Source organism: Cetorhinus maximus, chromosome 2 (genome assembly GCF_964194155.1).
Source record: "Cetorhinus maximus chromosome 2, sCetMax3.hap1.1, whole genome shotgun sequence".
In the NCBI taxonomy this organism is placed as follows: domain Eukaryota; kingdom Metazoa; phylum Chordata; class Chondrichthyes; order Lamniformes; family Cetorhinidae; genus Cetorhinus; species Cetorhinus maximus.
In genome coordinates, this window is record NC_135880.1 from 40,900,162 (window position 1) to 40,920,760 (window position 20,599).

The following is a 20,599-nucleotide window of genomic DNA, read 5'->3' on the forward strand; positions in this document are numbered from 1 at the left end:
ATCCAGTACAAGGGGGAATAACCTTAAAACCAGAGCAGAGTCATTGACTTCTTCACGCAGAGATGTAGAAATCTGGAACTATCTCCTTCAAAAGGCAAGTAAGTAAAGTTGCAGTAAAGATCTGCTACTATCTAGTTATATGGCAGAACAAGCTCCTAAATGCTTACTCCTATTCCTAAATCAGTTTGTCCATTGTAAAGTAATAAAAGGTTAAAAGCACTTTGAGATACATCACGCCAGATTTTTTTTATATTTGTTCAAAGAATGTGGGCGTCGCTGGCTAGGCCAGATTTATTGCCCACCCCTAATTCACTTTGGGAAGGTGCTGGTGAGTTACCTTGAACTGCTGCAGGAACACCCACAGTGCTGTTAGGAACAGAGTTCCAGGATTTTCACCTAGCGACAGTGAAGGGATGGCAATATAGTTCCAAGTCATGATAGTGTATGACTTGGCAGGGAACTTGTAGGTGAAGGTGTTCCCATGCATCTGCTGCCCTTGTCCTTCTAGGTGGTAGAGGTCATGAGTTTGGAAAGTGCTGTTGAAGTCTTGGTGAGTTCAAGCAGTGCATCTTGTAGATGGTACACACTGCTGCCACAGTGCATCAGAGGTGAGTGAAGTGAATGCTGAAGGTGCTGGTTGATGGGGTGCCAATCAAGCAGGCTGCTTTGACCTGGATGGTATCAAGCTGCTTGAGTGTTGTTGGAACTGCACTCATGCAGCCAAGTGTGGGGTATTCCATCACACTCCTGACTTCTGCCTTCTAGATGGCTTTGGGGTGTCAGGAGGTGAGTTACTCACCGCAGGATTCCTAGCTTCTGACCTGCTCTTAAGAACATAGGAGCAGTAGACAATTCGGCCCCTCTTGTAGCCACAGTATTTATATAGCTGGTCTAATTCAGTTTCCGGTCAATGGTAACCACCCTGCCCTCCCCCCACTCAAAATGTTGATAGTGGAGGATTCAGCGATGGTTAAGCCACTGAATATCAAGGGGAGATGTTTAGATTCTCTCTTGCAGGGGATAGTCATTGTCTGGCACCTGTGTGGCACGAATGTTACCTGCTGCTTATCAGCACAAGCCTGAATATTGTCCAGGTCTTGCTGCATATGGTCACGGAACATTTCAGTGTCTGAGGTGTTGCGAATGGTGCTGAACATTGTGCAATTATTAATGAACATCCCCATTTCTGACTTTATGGAGAGAAGATCATTGATGAAACAGCTAAAGATGGTTGGCCCTAGGACACTACCCTGGGGAACTCCTGCAATGCTGTCCCAGGACTGAGATGATTGACCTCCAACAACCACAACCATCCTCGTCTCTTGAGTTCAGCTCTTTTGTCCTTGTTTGTACCAAAGTTGTAATGAGATCAGGTGCTGAGCGGCCCAGGCGGAACCCAAACTGAGTGTCAGTGAGCAGGTCATTGCTGAGTAAGTGCCGCTTAATAGCACCATCGACCACCCCATCCATCACTTTTCTGATGATTGAGAGTAGACTAAGGGGGCAATAATCAGTTGGTTTGGATTTGTCCTGCTTTTTGTGGACAGGACATAGTTGGGCAATTTTCCACATTGCTGGATAGATGCCAGTGTTGTAGCTGTACTGGAACACACAGGCTAGGGGCGCAACTAGTTCTGGAGCACAAGTCTTCAGTACTATTGCGGAATGCTGTCAGGGCCCATAGTCTTTGCAGTAGCCAGTGCTTTCAGTCATTTCTTGATGTCACGTGGAGTGAGTTGAATTGGCTGAAGACTGGCATCTGTGATTTTGGGAACCTCAGGAGGAGTGAGGTGGATCACCTACCCAGCACCTCTGGCTGAAGAAGGTTGCAAATGCTTTAGCCTTGTCTTTTGCACTGATGCGTTGGGATCCTCCATAATTGAGAATGAGGATACATGAGGAGCCTCCTCCTCCAGTGAGTTGTTTCATTGTTCACCACCATTCACGACTGGATGTGGCAAGACTGCAGAGCTTAGATCTGATCCGTTGGTTGTAGGATCACTTAGCTCTGTCTATCGCATGCTGCTTCTGCTGTTTGGCATGCAAGTAGCCCTGTGTTGTAGCTTCACCAGGTTGACACCTCATTTTAGTATTGCCTGTTGCTGCTCCTAGCATTCCATCCTGCACTCATCTTTGAACCAGGGTTGATCCCCTGGCTTGATGCTAATGATAAAGTGGGGGGTATGCCAGGCCATGAGGTTACATATTGTGGTTGAATAAAATTCTGCCGCTGCTGATGGCCCACAGTGCCTCGTGGAAGCCCAGTCTAGAGTTATTAGATCTGTTCAAAATCTATCCCATCTAGCACGGTGGTAGTGCCACACAATACAATGGAGGGTATCCTCAATGTAAAGGCAAATCTTTGTCTCCACAAAGACTGTGCGGTGATAAAAGCAAAAAACTGTGGATGCTGGAAATCCAAAATAAAAATAAAAATATTGTGGTTAAAATAAAAATTAGTGGTTGCTCCTACCAATACTGTCATGGACGGATGCACCTGCGACAGGTAGGTTGGTGAGGACGAAGTCAAGTAGGTTTTTGCTTCTTGTTGGTTCCCTCACCACCTGCCGAACATAGGAATTAGGAGCAAGAGTGCCATTCGTCCCCTGAAGCCTGCCAAAGACCCAGTCTAGCAGCTACTGCCTTTCGGACTCGGCAAGCTCAGTCAGTAGTGGTGCTAGCTTTTTCTCGCTGCTATGTGGTAGCAACACAATTGGTGTTCACCGCAAACAGAAAGCTGCCTTCAAGCCAAAAAGACTTTCTGCCTATCACACAAATGAGTAATGTGGAATATGAATTTCAGTGTCAGTGTGATGCTAGGCATGTAAGCTATACATCCCAAAGACTGGCGGATTTTATCAAGCAGCATATCCCTTCTACTGTTCGCAACGGGCAAGGTACAGACCATATACAACCAACCCGTACTTGCAAAACTCAAAACAGTGTTTGATATTAGATGTGATTCTACGGTTGGACCACATTTGCTAAATAATCCACGAGTGCTAAGAAATCTGCTGACAACCAATTTAAGATTGCCATTCGAGCTCACAGTGTGGTGCATTTGCGTGTACTGGAAGCTACATATATTAATACACCGGACCCTGTTCTTTTCAGACAGAAAGAACATGTACACACATTGCACCTGTTTCAGCTAAACAAGATAAGTGACAGCCATTCGCTGGTTCATTCCCCAGGGCAATGTGTTGACCAGAGTCAAGCTGCCTGGCTTAAATTTCGAATAATACTTGGTAGTTAACTGTCAGTCACCATCATTGGTGGTGCATTCTCCATGGCAACACCTCTACCAATCAGAGTCCACTCGCCAACCAATCAGCACTCTCCTCTCATACAGTATAAATTTGTTGTTTCCCTGACATTAGCATTTTCTTGAGAATTGTCCTGAGGAGTGCAAGATGAAAAGCTTCAACAAAAAGTCTCTTTTTTCAGCAATACTCAAGTTCTGTATTACCAAATGATTTTTGGAAAGTTGGAACGACTTTAAGAAAATTAAATGGAATGACATAATTATGTTTCAATTGGGTGCTTTTCTGCGGGATCTTTTTCTGATCTATGTATATTTCAGGGAATCTGTATGTTTAAATTACTTTTTCCTGAGTCAATGAGAAAACACAATACTTGATTTTTGTTTCCACCTATGGAGAGGTTTAATTTGCGATGCACAGCACAAAACTTTTAAATTATATAAATGTCAGCCTTGGCTCAGTGGCAGCATTCTCAACTCTGAGTCAGAAAGTTGTAGATTAAAGCTCCATCCCTGGCACTTGAGCACATAAACGAGCTCGTCATTTATATCACTGCTGCATATGGAACCTTGCTGTATGCAAATGGCCTATCTCTCTTCCCTACAACAGTGGCTGTACTTCAAAAGTACTTTACGGAACGCAAAGCGCTTTGGGTCATCATGAGATTGTAAACGGCAAGTTCTTTCATATCTTTCTTACAGCTATGACCCACGTCTGCCTCAAAGACTAAGAGGTCAACCAAGCCTGCATTCTTTGTTTACGATGCTTGAGGGTATTGTGCCATGATACAGTACTATAAACTACTACTTTGCCAATTACAATACCATTGGAAGTGTTTTAATACAACTGCCAAAAAGGTAGTTATTCTTTAACTGACTTGCTCTTTCAGATACCAAGACACATTGCCAAAGTTATTCTACTTGATATCAATGCTGCTTTTAATTGACCTGTGGTCGAAGCGAAAAGTATGAATATACAAATAGCAGAATGATAATAATAAGAGAAACAATTAGTAAGTTCTGCAACAGTGTTTTTGTGAGCTTGTATTTAAGCCTAGAATTGTTCAAAGATAAAGCACTCAATTTAAACTTCTGATCAAAAGAGGAATTTTTAAAAACAGATTGAAATCAAAGCTGCCAGTATTTTCCCCATGTACAACTCTTTACCTGAAAGCAATAACTCAATAACTTTTTTTTTAATATTCAATATCCTGCACTCATCTTGGGGGAAGGTGACCAGCAGAGACCCGCATGTAGGTGAAACAGAAAACAATTCCAAATCTCTCCTATTTTGTTGTTATTCCCGAAGAGTGACTGTAGGGTTGGAATCCCCTCCAACTGGGAAATTTATGGAACATAATTTCAAACCCATGGACATGTTTTGACCTCATGATTGAAACTATAAATTACAAAAAGCCAAGCTGCAGTCAACAGTACAGGGCTGGGCTGCAAGGGGTTAATTCGGATATTTAGTAAAAACTCAGTTGCTCATCAAAAGGGTTTGGACATTGACTAATGCAATCAAGAAGTCTGATTATCCAGTACAATACACTCAAGGAATTATACAACTAAGGTCTGCACCACAGACAATAGTACTGGGATAGGATCATTCAAACCCTCATTAACTTTGGAGCCAGGTGCTGTTACTGTGCCACCTCAATAGCAGGAGAATTGCTCATACAATGAGAACTGATAATATTCCTCTGGATACATCTTCCATAGAAAACTCCATATTGTTTCAACCAGCAGGAGTTGATGATATTTCTCTGGTCTTTGCGTGGAATCAACTAAATGGACATTGGAACAACAGGGAATATGTTTTGACATGTCTGAGTTAAAGTATTATAAAAGAAGAGCAGATCTGAGTATCTGGGCTGCAGTTGGAAAGAGGGTCATGGCTAGTCACCTTGCCTCAGGCCTTTCACCTACACCACACAGAAAAGCTGTATTGGGGATTGTAAGTGTTTTCAGCCATATTGCAGTGATATTGGCATGAAGGTTTTGGGCTGCAGTCAGAAGAAGGGTTGAGTTTGGTCAGCTTGACTCAGGCCTGAGTCAAGCAGTCCATGTCCAAACGCAGCAAGACTTGGACAATATCAAGGCTTGGGCTGACAAGTAGCAAGTAACATTCACGCCATGCAAGTGTCGGGCAATGACCATCTCCAAAATGTCATGAGAAGGGTGAACCACCCGTGGTTAACAAAGGTGGTCAAGGAGAGTATCCAATCAAAAACTAAGGCATACAAAGCAGCAAAAACTAGTGGTAGGCCAGAGGGTTGGGAATTTTTTCAGGAACTAGCAGCTGATGATTAAAAAGCTAATATAGAGCAAGAAAACTGATTATGAAAGTAAATTGGCAAGAAATATAAAAACAAACAACAAGAGCTTCTATGGGTTTGTAAAAAGAAAGAGAGTGGCTAAAGTGAGTTGGGGCACTTGGAGCATAGGACTGGAGAATTGACAATGGAGAACAGGGAAATGGCAAATAATTTAAACCAATATTTTGCATCGGTCTTCACGACGGGGGACACTATGAACATCCCAAAAATATCAGATAAGCAAGGAGCTGATGGGAGGAGGGGAAAAGATCTTGTAACAGTCTCTATCACATGTGACAAAGTATTAGACAAACTAATGGGACTAAAGGCAGACAAGTCGCCAGGACCTGATGGCCTGCATCCAAGAGTTTTAAAGAAAGTGGCTGCACAGATAATGGAGGCATTGGTTGAAATATTTCAGAACTCAATGCATTCCGGGAGTGTCCCAGCAGTTTTGAAAACCACTAATGTGATTCCCTGTTCAAGAAGGGAGGGAGACATAAAGCAGGAAACTATAGGCCAGTCAGCCTAACATCTGTCGTTGGGAAAATGCTACAGTCCATTATTAAGGAAGAAATAGCAGGACATTTAGAAAAGCTTAACACAATCAAACAAATTCAACATGGTTCTGTGAAAGGGAAATCATGTTTGATAAATTTGCTAGCGTTCTTTGAGGATATAACAAGCAGAGTTGATAAAGGGGAACCAGTAGATGTAGTGTATTTGGATTTCTAGAAGGCATTCAATAAGGTGCCTGTTAAAAGGTTATTGCACAAGATAGAAGCTCATGGTATTGGAGGTAATGTATTAGTATGGATTGAGGATTGGTTAACACACAGACGACAGAGTCGGGATTAATGGGTCTTTTTCAGGTTGGAAAGACATAACTAGTGGAGTGCCACAAGGATAAGTCCCAGGGCCTCAATTATTTACTAACTATATTAATTTTTTTGGAGGAGGGGGCAAAGTGTAGTGTACCCAAAATAAGTGGGAGGGCATGTTGTGATGAGGACATAAGGAATCTGCAAGGGGATATAGATAGATTGAGTGAGTGGGCAAAACCTTGGCAGATGGAGTTTAATGTAGGAAAGTGTGAGGTCATGCACTTTGGTAGGAAGAATCAAAAGACTGACTATTATTTAAATGGAGAGAGACTCCAAATAAGTGCAGCACAGAGGGATTTGGGTGTTCTTGTGCATGAAACACAAAGTTAGCATGCAGGTGCAGCAAGTAATTAAGAAGACAAATGGAATTTTGGCCTGTATTGCTAGGGGGTTGGAGTTTAAAAATAGGGAAGTCTTGTTACAATTGTGCAGGGTGTTGGTGAGGCCGCACCTAGAGTACTGTGTACAGTTTTGGTCCCCATATTTAAGAAAAGATATATTGGCATTGGAGGCAGTTCAATCACTCGGCTGATTCCTGGGATGAAGGGGTTGACTTATCAAGAACGGCTAAACAGGTTAGGCCTTTATTCACTGGAGTGAGGGGTGATCTTATTGAAACGTACAAGATTCTGAGGGGGCTTGACAGGGTAGATGTTGAAAAATGTTTCCACTAGTGGAGGAATCTCAAACTAGGGGACATAGTTACAGAATAAGGGGGCACCCATACAAAGGAATTTCTTCTCTCAGAGGGTATTGAATGTCTGGAATTCTCTAGCCCAGAGAGTTGTTGAGGCTAGATCGCTGAAAGTATTTAAAGAGGAGGTAGATAGATTTTTGAAATATCAGGGAGTTGAAGGCTATGAGGAGCTGGCACGAAAGAGGAGTTGAGGCCTGGGGCAGATCAGCTATGATCTTGTTGAATGGCGGTGCAGGCCCAAATGGCCTACTCCTACTTCTTATGTTTGAATGCAGTATATCTTTGTTACTAATTGCAATGAGATCTGTAAAACAGTGCTACTATGTGACTGTAGAATGTTCGTTCTATGCAAGTCATGTGATCAAATAGCTACCACAGATATTTCAACAATCAAGTTGTTTGTCACAGGCAACTACACCTTTCCTAAAAATACTTTCAAGTGCAATTATGTTCCTAGGGCCCTCCACTCCTTCTTTCAAATGCTTTACTTCTGCTGGACTCAGTTTGATACATATTTCCCCTCTCTCCCAAGAGCAAACATGGAGATGCTGCTGGGAAATCAAATATTAAAGGATAGTGTTTCCATTTCGACTGCAATCAAGAGATTGGTTGCAAATTACACTGGTTAGGTGACAGTTTTAAGTTTCTGCTCATCTGTATCATCACAAATGTAAAATCTTTCATGAACCAGTACAATGGTCACTGAAATAGAATTTACCTTTGTTCTTGCATTAAAAGATAGTCACTTTTATTATTTAAGAGTGGCAACCTAATGCAGTTTATTAATAGAGCTGAAAATTGGTTTATCACAAAAAATTAACAATTTGGATAAGTTTCTAGTCCTCTACCTGTGAACAGACTGATCTTAAAGTACTGAAAATAAAAACTATATTAAACTGTTCACTAGTTTCTAGTCAATTTCCTAGTAAATAAAATATTTTTAAGGTGTAAAAACTTTGAAAACACACCTACTAACGTCTCTGCACCTAACAAAACAAGCTCAATTTGAATGCAATCCTCCAATGGCCACAAATGGCCAAAACTCACCATCCTCATTATTTTAATGAGCTGTGGCCTATTTTGAGGGTGGGCATTGGGCAACATGATTCTTAAAGCATTAAAGATTGTGGAAACTCAATTTAAGATTGACATAATGTACATTCAGGTTTCCACAACCTATTCCGGTGGTTCAGGCAATTTCACCCAGATTGCAAACTATTGGAAGCTATACCCCAAAGAGCTCATTTAAATAGCTGACTAAAAAAAGATTGACAAGAGATCATTTTTTATTATTCTCTCATGGGATGTCGGCATCACTGGCAGCATTTGTTGCTCAAGACCGGCTGCCCTTGAGAAGGCAGTGGTGTGCTGCTTTCTTGAAGTTCTACTGTAGGCACATTCACAGTGCTGTTAGCAAGGGAGTTCCAAGATTTTCGCCGAGCAACAGTGAAGGAACGGCATATATAATTCCAAGTCAAGATGATGTGTTACTAGGATGGGAGCTTACAGGTGGTGGTGTTCCCATGCATCTGCTGTCCTTGTCCTTTGAGGTGGCAGAGGTTGCAGGTTTGGAAGGTATTGTTGAAGGAGCACTGGTGAATTGCTACAGTGCATCTTGTAAATGGTAGACACTGCTGCCACTTTGCATCCTTGGTGGAGGCAGTGAATGTTTATGGTAATAGATGGGGTGTCGATCAAGTGAGCTGCTTTGTCCTGAATTGTGTCAAGCTTCTTCAGTATTATTGGAGCCACACTTATTCGGACAAGTGGAGAGCATTTTATCAGACTCCTGGCTTGTGCCTTGTAGATAGTGTACTGGCTTTGGGGAGTCAGCAAGTGAATTACTCACAGCTGATTCTCAGCCTCTGACCTGATCTTGTAACCACAGTATTTATGTGGCTAGTCCAGTTCAGTTTCTGGTCAATGGTAACCCCCAGGATGTTGATGTGGATTCAGAAATGGTAATGCCGTTGAATGTCAAGGGGAGGTGATTAGATGCTCTCTCATATCAGAGATGGTCACTGCCTGGCAATGTTGTGCCATGAATGTTACTTGCCACTTAACAACCCAAGCCTGAATTTTGTTTTTTATTCATTTATGGGATATGGGTGTCACTGACGAGGCCAGCATTTATTGCCCATCCCTAAATGTTGTCCAGGTTTTGCTGTATATGGACACAGACTGCTCCAACATCTAAGGAAACACAAATGGTGCAGAACATTGTGCAATCATCAGCTCAGTGAGGGAAATTTGTCAATGAAGAAGCTGACTATGGCTGGACCTAGGGCACTATCCTGAGGAACTCCTGTAACAATGTTCTGGGGTGGAGATAAGTGGCCTCCAACCACCACAACCATCTCCTTTGTGCTGGGTATGACTCCAACCAGTGGAGAGTTTTCCCCCCGATTCCCATTGACTTCAATTTTGCCAGGACATCTTGATGCCATACTCAGTCAAATGCTGATGTCAAGGGCAGTCACTCTCACCTCCCCTTGAGTTCAGTTCTTTTATCAATGTTTGGACCAAGGTTGTAATGAGGTCAGGAGCCGAGTGATCCTGGCAGAATCCAAGCTGAGCAGCAGTGAGCAGGTTATTGCTGTGTAAGTGCCCCTTGACAGCACTGTCGACTAACCTGCCAACACTTTGCTGATGATTGAGAGAAGACGGGGGTGATAAGTGGGCAGATTGGATTTGTCCTGTTTCTTATGGACAGGGAAATTTTCCACATGCTCAGGCAGATGACAGTATTGCAGCAGTTTGGCCAGGGCCATGGCTAATTCTGCAGCACAAGTCTTCAGTAATATTGCTGAGATGTCATCAGGGCCCAGTGTCTTGGCAGTATCTTGTGTCTTCAGCTGTATCTTGATATCACGTGGAGTGAATCGAATTGGCTGAAAATTGGCATTTCTGATGCTCGGGGCCTCAGGGGGAGGCTGAGATGGATCATCCACTTGGCACTTCTAGCTGAAGATAGTGTCAAATGCTTCAACCATGTCTTTTGCACTGATGTGCTGGGCTCCCCCAGCATTGAGGAAGGAGATATTTGTGGAGACTGTGAGGTGCTGGCATTGCAGTAATGTCGCTGGACTAGAAATCCAGAGGCCCAGGCTAACAGTCTGGGGACATTCAAATCCCACCATGGCAGCTGGTGGAATTTGAATTCAGTTAATAATTCTAGAATATCAAGTTAGTCTCAGTAACAATGACCACGAAACTATCACTGATTGCCATAAAAAAACCCATCTGGTTCACCAATGTCCATCAGGGTAGGAAATCTGCCATCCTTACCTGGTCTGGCCTACATGTGACTCCAGACCCACAGCAATGTGGTTGACTCTTAACTATCCTCTGAAATGGCCTAGCAAGCCATGCAATTCAAGGAAAATTAGGGGTGGCCAACAAATGCTGACCTTGTCGCGATGCCCACATCCTATATGAAAGAATAAAAAAATTCTCCTCTGGTCAGTTTTTTAATTAGCCACCACCATGCATGACTGGATGTGGCAGGATTGCAGAGCTTTGTTCTGATTTGTTGATTATGGGATCACTTAGCTCTGTCTATCGCATGCTGCTTCTGCTATTTTGCATGCATGTTACAATTTCACCTCACTTTTAGGAATGCCTGGTGCTGCTCTTGGCATGCCCTCCTGCACTCCTCTGGCTTGATGGTAATGGTATAGTGAGGGATATGCCATGCCATGAGATTACAGATTGTGATTGAGTACAATTCTGTTGCTGTTGATGGCTCACAGCATCTCATAGATGCTCAGTTTTGAGCTATCTATTCTGTTTTAAATCTATTCCATTTAGCTTGTGGTGCTGCCACACAACACGATGAACTGTATCCTCAGTGTGAAGACAAGACTTCTTCTCCACAAGGAATGTGTGGTGGTCATTCCTACCAATACTGTCATGGGCAGAAGCATCAGCAACAAGTAGATTGGTGAGTGTGAGGGCAAGTCGGTTTTTCCCTCTTGTTGGTTTCCTCACTACCTGCTGCAGGCACAGTCTGGAAGATATGTCCTTCAGGACTCAGCAGCTCAGTCACTTGAGGTGCTATCAAACCACGTGGTGATGGATAATGAAATTTCCAGAATACATTCTGCACCCTTACGACCTTCAGTGCTTCTTCCAAGTGGTGTTCAACATGGACGAGTACTGTGGAAGGGCGGTAGATGATAATTAGCAGGAGGTTTCCCTGCCCGTGTTTAACTTGACGCCGTGAGCCTTCATGGGGCCCGGAGACAATGTTGAGAACTCTTAGGGCAACTCACTCTCAACTGTATACCGCCTGCCAGTGCAGCAGGATACATCCAGCGATGGTGATGGACATGTCTGGGACATTGGGTGTAAGGTATGATTCAGTGAGTATGACTATGTCAGGCTGCTGCTGGACAGAGAATAGGATGCATGTCAAAGAAATAGGAGGGAAAATAATAACAGAAAAGTAGAGATAGAGAATAAAAAAGACTTGGGCAGCTAGAGAGACAACAGCCAAGAATAATTGTTTTAGAGTCAGAGGCACAGACAGACAATGAAAGACAAATACAAAGACAAAGAGTTGACACAAAGAATCAGAGTGGGAAATATGTAGGGAAACATGGAGCGAGAAACTTTTTCCCTTATCTTTTAATAATAACTGGATTTTCCACTAAAATATTGTTTTTCAATTACATAGCTTTTAAACATTTCTTTTTTTTTTATAACTTACTTATTTTTATCCTTTTTTAATTTATATTAAGAATAAGATGATCCCAGTTTGACTACCCAATTACACTTAAAGAAATTAACATGTTTTTGTAACACCAAATATGAGCCATTTGGGTGCATTGAAGGGCTGCAAAATAAATATATCACAATTAAGAGGGCTGAACTACTAAACCTACAGTAAACCTACAGACAAACAGTGAGAAGTATTCAAAGTATTTGGTACAAAATCAGTACATACTCTTAAAAGGCAAAGGGGCTCCACTTGTGTAGTTAAGAAATCATGGTCAACAAATGAGCCAAGACACAGCATCAAGCTAAACCAAAATATTTACACAAATGCATGGAAAGTGTTAAGTTAGCAGACTAGGAGAGCTTTAAAAAACCCAAAGGAATACAAAAAACAATGAGGGAAAATGGACAAAAAACTTGCAAATGATATTGAAGTAAATATTTTGATAAACAATAGGAGAATGGAAAAAGGGAATGGGATCCCATTAAAGATAATTCAATGCTTTGCAGGACGGGAAGCCAATGGAGGTCAGAGAGAACTAGGGATGGAAGGTAATTGAGGCTTGACATGGGATAAGATGTAGCAGAAGAGGTTTGGTTAAGTTGGGGCATGCGTAGGGCAGGGCTTGGGAGTTCAGCTTGGAGGACATTAGAAAAGTGAAAACTGGAACTGTCAAAGGGTTTTAGTGACAATCAGGATATATTAGGGATGTAGTCATGCAAGATTTTGATGATGGAAATAAGAACGTTTGGTGACAGATTGAATGCAGAAGACAGACAATATTATGACGGATTGGATATAAGGATAATTTCTTAATATAGTGATTTTATAATTGTGTGCTACAAGTGCATTTTTGTTCAGTGTTTTGAACTGAACACAGTTTTATACCAGTTACAGAGGTGGAAATTCACCCCATTCATCTGTCATTACCTTTCCAACTAAGTCTGCTCTCTATTTTATTAATATTAATCACGAAAGTTAGGCACTAAAATGTCATGCTTGCTTTGTTTTGCAAAATGTAAATATCAGCTGTAACTAACCTTAGAGGCTTCCAGAATTATTTTGTTAATTTTTTCTTTATCCAACCCTTCCATTCCAGCTTTATTATCGTTGAGAGCCATCCTGGAAAGAATGCCACCATCACTGGAGGCAGAGCTGTCCGCAGTTTCTTTTGCAGTATGTTCCATGTTGGCTTCTTTTATCAATTTAGCTGTACCTTTATCTTTTTAAATCACACATTCCAGTCCTAAATAATTGAAAACACAGAAGTGGTTTGACCAGTTAGGACAAAATCTCACTGCAGATTTCAGGAACATAAGCAAGTGATCAATTTTAAAATACAGTCCTCACATTTCTTCCTTGTTGCAATGCAATTATAAAATAAATACTATTTTTATGATAATTTTTCTAGGACAGACATTGGTTGATTGAATGATTTTCCAGTTAGCAGTCATGTTCAAAGCATAGCCCAGATGAAATGTGGCCTGCAAGTTTCTTTGAATAGGCCTGCAAATCTCCCTTCTTTGGGATTGCATGCTGAACCAACTTCAGCACCTTCAAGAGATTTTACATTCCAGACGTATAGCACTGAAAAGACTGTTCCACAATTAATAGGTGGTCAAAAATCCACCAATCAAGGAGCAGCCATTACCTGCCCTCCAACTCCATCAATTTTAAGAGTTGGACCATTCTCTCTACTCTCTTACATTCTTTTTGTGTTCCATTCTAGGATGACCAAAGACCTACTGAACAACAGTATTAGGAGGTCAGATCAAGGTCATGCGACACACTTCCTCAAACACCACAGCTTGTAAACTGACGACTCTGGATACAGGCCCAACATTTCCTCATAAGATAACCCCTTCACCCCAAGAATCCAGTTGAGTTGATCGTCTCTGAATTACTTCCAATGCAGTGGACAATATTCAAGCTTTGGCTGAAAATGGAAAGCAGTAATTGTGCAACATAAGTGCAGGTGAAGACCATCTCCAACAAGACAGAACTTAAACACCTTCCCTTGAGATTCAACTGCTTTACCATCGCTGAATCCCTCATAATAAACATCCTGGGAGTTACCACTGATAAGAACCTTAGATGGACTGGCAACAAATACTGTGGCTACAAGGGTAGGTGAGGGGCTGGATATTCTGTGGTGAATATCCACTTAACTCCCCAAATCCTCTCAACCGCCTACGAAACACAAGCCAGAAGTGTGACAGAATACTCTCCACTTGCCTGCGACAACACACAGTCTTTGGTCAGTTTTTGAGAGTGAAGAAAGGGAGGAGGAATGGAGGATGGAGGTAACTCACATGCAAGAACAGGGGGTGGGGGTAGCTTACTTTTTGTGTACCAGGATTTAATTTTTGTGCAGATGGGGCTTCCTTTTTGTTTTCACCATCCCATATTGTGTAATGATATGCAGCTCACTCATCAGTACTGATGTATTTCTCTAACCTTCCATTACAAACATTGGGTAACCTTAAAACCATACATCTACTTTGAAGCAACTAACATTTTATGTAGTTTAGGAAAAGAAATTATCACACTCCTCATCTAATGATGTACTGCTGTGGAATGTTCCTTAATGAGGTGCTGCTGTGAAATGTAAAACCTGAATGTTTACTACCTGGGGCAGGAAAGTCTGTCAAACAACCATGCTTTGAGATTGCAGAGAAGCAGAATGTCAGTGAAGCTTTTTATTTTCTCTTGATTTTCTTCCCAATGGCTCTGCCCCTCCCCCATTTGAACCCAGGCCAATTTTCCCCCTCCCCAGAAACCAAATGCCACAAAACAGGGATCAAATCTGTGACTTCCTTTGTCTGCTTGGATCTTAATCACACTATCACACTATGTGGCTCACTTGCCCACTGGGTTAAGATAGTGCAGTGGGATTGGTGGGATTGGTGGGTGGGGGGGGGGGGTGGCGGCAGCAGTGGCAGTGGCTGTGCACATTATTGAAACAAAACCATTATTCTTAAACCTATTCTAAATATTATATCCAATTCGCATGATTTAAAATCTCACAAAAGGGCAGGTAGTTTATGGTGGAAGGCATGTTTACAAATTATGATTGTGGAAATACAGTTTTTATTTAATTCATGTAAAGCAGGGGTGTTTGGAGTTCTCCATCTTCATAAACCATATAGATGAATGTGTTACCTTGAGGCCATATGGAGTTTAAATTTATTTTTCACTTCATTTACATGTATCTTACATGATTGATACTCCCGTATCTTGGTGTCACAATATGGAATTTCATGATTAATGATAGAACAATCCTAAACACAACCCTTTGCAAATCTCCAGACTCAGAATTCAAACAGAACAAACCAGAAAATAAGTAGTAAGTACAAACAAAATCAAGTTGCCTGGCATTGAGAGCTAGATCGCCACAAAGCAGAAGTCACAATTTGGACATCTAAATCACTCAGGGAGACAATTCAGTGATCCGCTGCCAAATGTTCATGCCTGCACTTTCCCGATTGGTAAACTTCTGACCTTTGTCAGATCCACAGGAAATACTGCAAGCAGATGCTCAGTATTTCCTGAAAGAAAGAGGAAGAATTATTTTTAAACTTAAACAAATCACTCTAAACCACTTTTCGATATTTCACAAAGCCTTGGAGCAACTTATCTACCCTTTGAACCAGGAATGGCAAGAGACACAGGGTGAATTTGTATAAATATAAAACATCTTTTTTTAAAGGCTCAATATAGAGCAGGCTAGCTCAAAAACTGGGAACTCACATCCCTGTATGACCTAATAATTGTGTCCAGGCTTCCTTCAGAGAGAGTTTGAGCCATCCTCAATCTTAGTTGTGGGAAAAACTGCAAGGAGCCCCTTACATTCTCCAACATGTTAGTAAACAGCAGTGACTTTCCACAGGTTTGACTGTCTCCTCATCCTGACCAGAGGCGTCATTAGCAGAATTCTGGCATTAAACTTTCTGCAAAGCTAGAGTAAGAATTCTTGCGGTCTTGGGCCACAGCTCCCTCATTCATGAGGATAGAAACATACAGTAAAATGCATGAAGAAATAAAGCCAGTGAACAACTACATTCTGAATTTATAATGAAGCAAATCATATCACAGTATATTACGTTTAAATGAAATTGTCCTCTAGCCAGGGTCCGATTTTTGGGAACAGGCTTTGCACTAATCGCCCTTGGTTTTCTGCCCACGTAGTTTAGTGTGGCACGGTTCAGAGTGCAATGCCTTATAGTATGAAACATTTCTGTACAGATACAGAGGTTTCTGTACAGTGTAAGTTGTTGAATTAGTCCTACACCTTTACCCCTCATTCTATCCCTCAATTTAGTTTCCTGCATTAAATAGTTATTAGGTAGTTTGGGGAAAAAATCCAACTCGTAAACTTAACAACGCTGTTTACTGATATATTTTAGTGAGTAAGGATACTCCTTTGACTATCACCAATGTTGTAAAACCATCAATAGCTCCACATCTTTCCGAATTGCCCAACAAGACTGACAGCACAGGTTCATTCCATAGAGAGATTAGAATACAGTGGCCCCGATTTTTCTGGAGTGGGGCATCTCACAGCATCCATTAGTTAGACCTTTACCCTCACAATTCAGCTTTAAAACCTTTTGCCCCATAAGTTGCTGGATGGGCAAAAGGGATCGTTGTTGAATTACAGGACCAACAGTCTATCTCTTTAACTACTGAGATTTAAGGAATGAGAAAGAAACAAGGAAAAGTAAACAGTCAAGTCGGGTGCAGAAACAGGAATCAGGAGGGAAAAGGAGGAGGCAGAAAGAAAAATACACAATGAATAGTAGGACCCTGGGAAGTACTGAGGATCAGAGGGACCTTGGTGTGCATGTCCACCGGTCCCTTAAGGTAGCAGGCAGGTAGATAAGGTGGTTCAGAAGGCATATGGGATACTTGCCTTTATTAGCCGAAGCATAGAATATAAGAGCAGGGAGGTTATGCTAGAACTGTATAAAACGCTGGTTAGGCCACAGCTAGAGTATTGCGTGCAGTTCTGGAATCCGCATTATAGGAAGGATGTGATTGCACTAGAGAGAGTGCAGAGGAAATTTACCAGGATGCTGCCTGGGCTGGAGAGTTTTAGTTATGAGGAGAGATTGGATAGACTGGGGTTATTTTCCCTGGAGCAGAGGGGATTGAGGGGGTACATGATTGATGTGTATAAAATTATGAGGGGCATAGATAGGGTAGACAGAAAGGAACTTTCCCCTTGGTGAAGGGATCAATAACCAGGCAGCATAGATTTAAGGTAAGGGGCAGGAGGTTAAGAGGGGATGTGAGGAAGGATTTTTTCACCCAGAGGGCGTTGGGAATCTGGAACTCACCGCCTGAAAGGGTGGTAGAGGCAGACACCCTCATAACAATTAAGAAGTATTTGGATGTGCACTTGCGATGCCATGGCATACAAGGCTATGGGCCTAGTGCTGGAAAATGGGATTAGAATAGTTAGGTACTTGTTTGACCGGCGCAGACTCGATGGGCCAAAGGGCCTTTTTCTGTGCTTCTATGGCTCTATAAAAATAAGGGAAAAAGAACTGAAATCTCTACAATTTACTACCAATAGGAATGAGACTCCATGTTGTAAACTGTTCTCTTTCTAGGCCAGAGAAGTTGAGTAACATTGCAGGGTCATAATTTAACCATTTAAAAAGTGCTTACACCATTGAATTCCAGCCCTAACTTTATGTAATGAGTTAAACTGGCTATTAATATGCAGATTCAGCAAGTACAGGAAGTATGGGGAGGTTGAGAGCAAGCCAGTGTTTTCACAAGGCTAACAGCCAACCAACACAAATTGTGAAAAGACAGAGTTAATGTTTCAAGCCCGTATGACTCTTCTTCAAATCTCTGAAGAGTCATACGGACTTGAAACATTAACTCTGTCTTTCTCTCCACAGATGCTGTCAGACCTGCTGAATTTTTCCAGCATCTTTTGTTTTGTTTCAGATTTCCAGCATCCCCAGTATTTTGTTTTTAACTAACACAAATTTGTCTAACAACTTGTGCAATTTAACAATTCACAGGGCCTCTCTTCCTCATCAGACAATTTACACATTTATATATTACACATTTTCGCATGTACATATTAAACTCACTGGGCCATCTTCTAGTACAAAGTGAACTACACTTCAAAAGTACTTTATTGGCTATGATTTATGGAAGGTGTTATATAAATGTAAGTCTTTCTTCAGACAAGGTTGGACTCCACAGGAGTGCTGTGTTTAAAAATGTAACAACATTGCATAACAGATCATGGGACCAGGTCAATAAGCAAAATCGGACATGTCTCAATAATGTTACAGGACGGGTCCGGTATGATTAAAAGCAAAATACTACGGATGCCGGAAATCTGAAACAAAAACAAAAATAGCTGGAAAAACTCAGCAGGTCTGACAGCATCTGCGGAGAGGGACACAGTTGAAGAGTCATATGGACTCGAAACGTCAACTGGGTTTTTCCAGCTATTTTTGTTTTTGTTTCAGGTATGATTAACCTGGAATGAGACTAACCCACTTTCTGCTCCAGGTGCCTATGACAAAGCCTCCCCTCCCATCTCAGTGTACTCTGAAATGCTGTAATCATTGGTGTATAACTGGTAAGGGATTTAAAAACTAAAGCCTGCCCCAGAGCCAGCATTACAGGGCATTTCCTTTAAATGACAACATTTCTAATTGTGGCTTCTAGCCTACTGCCAACTGTGAAATATCCTATCATTGGTGCAGCTTCTGGTCAGGATGACTGGGCGAAACAGCACAAACTACCCAAACATTACAGATCTTTAAGAACCCATGGACGAAAGACAATCTGCTTTTTGTTAATTATAAAACATTACCAGGGCTCTCATTATTCGCAATCAAACGCTCTCAGCCCTTCATCCCTCCACCAGCTTCCGTTGCTAATCTGGTGCATACGTCATTTCTTGTCAGCCTTTGCGTCACTTCCTGGCAACGTGGAATACAGCCGTACCGGAAGTGCTGATGACGTACGGTGAAGATTCCACTCCTCCCCCACCTTGCACAATAGATCAGTAAGAATTCCCTATTACTCTCTCCTATATTTCAGCCGGATGTGCAGAAATACATCCATTCTGTTTATACCACTGTTGTAACCTTACAGTTACATAATCTATTATTTTTAAATTCTTACATCTTGTCATATGTTTCTTATCACCCCCTCCCCATCCCTCACTTATAATGGAATACAGGCCATGTAAAGTATGTCCTCCCCACCCACCCTCCAACTGAGGTGTTGCAGCAACATGGCTGGCAGGCGGGTATAATTATAGTGTGACAAGATCATGTATGTCAATTTTATAAATGTGGAAATAGGAACTTATAATAATGGAAGTGTAAAAGTCAGAACGAATGTATAACTTTAAAAAGAAGACAAAATGCCCTGAGTTCAGTTTGATCCCACCTCCTAATCCCACTTCACCTGAAGACTTAATTGACTCCCTATGAGCAACGCCATGGGAGATCAACTAGCATATACTAGAAAAGGAAAAAAAACGTAGCAAGCTGATTTGTTCACTGGAACCACATGACTATTAATTTATTATTGCCTGTATGGTCACCTCAGGCCCAGCTCCTTCACCAGCCCCATCATATCATGCTTCCTAACTGTAAACTTTCTGTTTTCTCTAGCTCAGTAATCAACATTCTTCCTCATATTCAGTCCCTGACAGCAGATCTTGGTGTCTGACCTCCCAGCTTGTTCACTCAAAGCATCAGTATCCAGTTTCTCAGATTTGCCACTTGTTTGGAACAATTTTTGTACTCACTTCGGTTCTACTCAATGAATTCACTCAGGTTCCCTTTTCTGCTTTCCTAACTTGCTTGTTCGCCAAGTCCCGCTCTTCACTGTTGTGTCTAGCTGTGTGATTACAAGTTCAGGAGGTTGAGGAGTGGCCCACATATGCATAGTTACAATTGCATGTACTGAATAAGTACTCCATCTGTCTATTGTTTTCTTTAATCTTGGACTAAAAAGTATTTGTGCAAGTACATTGAGAGCATTTTCACTTTCCCAACAGTCCTCCTAAGGGACCCTATTGGAGGAATCATCTTCTCACATCGAGGGTCCCAACAGTAGCTCAGAGGTAGAGTGGCTGGACATGTACAAATCGCATGGCGGCCAGCCAATTAGATATGCAGAGGTGATGGACCCAGCCAATCATGTGGTGGGGACAGACAGTAAGTCGCTGGCCCCACCTTTACCTCATGGGATCAAACGCCATATTTGAACAGCATCCAAACAGGCATCCACTCTTTGCCTTCTAGCAGCATCAGTCTAGTTGTTTGTGAGGGATTTGTAATCCCTGGAACTGTGGGCACTTACACAGTGACACTTTGTGAGGAGATCAAGAGATTTTGCAGGGGCCTAATTCTGACTTGAATCTGGATAGAATGAGTGTGGTAGGAGCCTGTCTGGCCTGTCACTTCATCGCCCTTGCCCTGGCTTTGCTGACTCTTGATCCACACTCCCACCACCCTTGACCAACTGTCATTCGCCCTAGAACTCGCCCCCCCACCCCATTATAACCATTAGCCAGCCCTGCGGCACAATGGAACCTGCCACAATTAGCCTAGACCTGCCACTGTCATCCTCAACCCTCCCTCTATCATCCTTGACCTGCCCTCCGTTACCTTCGACTCTCGGGCTCACCATTACCTTTTCTCTATGACTCTTGATCTCCCCACAATT

At 42.1% G+C, this 20,599-nt stretch overlaps 1 protein-coding gene across 2 annotated transcripts in view; it reads right to left on the minus strand.

The window, feature by feature from the left end:
- The window catches only part of polk (polymerase (DNA directed) kappa), a 110,543-nt gene extending 91,698 nt beyond the window's left edge, over window positions 1–18,845 (minus strand). Inside the window, exons 1-2 of one of the 2 annotated variants that reach the window (XM_078563629.1) lie at window positions 18,729–18,845; window positions 12,922–13,127 (exon numbers count right to left, since the gene is read on the minus strand). In XM_078563629.1, the coding sequence (XP_078419755.1) occupies window positions 12,922–13,068 (147 nt within the window). In that variant the 5' untranslated portion in view covers window positions 13,069–13,127; window positions 18,729–18,845. Of the gene's footprint in view, window positions 1–12,921; window positions 13,128–15,631; window positions 15,807–18,728 lie in introns of those variants that run through there. The other variant, XM_078563639.1, reaches the window with a different exon arrangement.
- Between the last annotated feature and the right edge of the window lie 1,754 nt (window positions 18,846–20,599).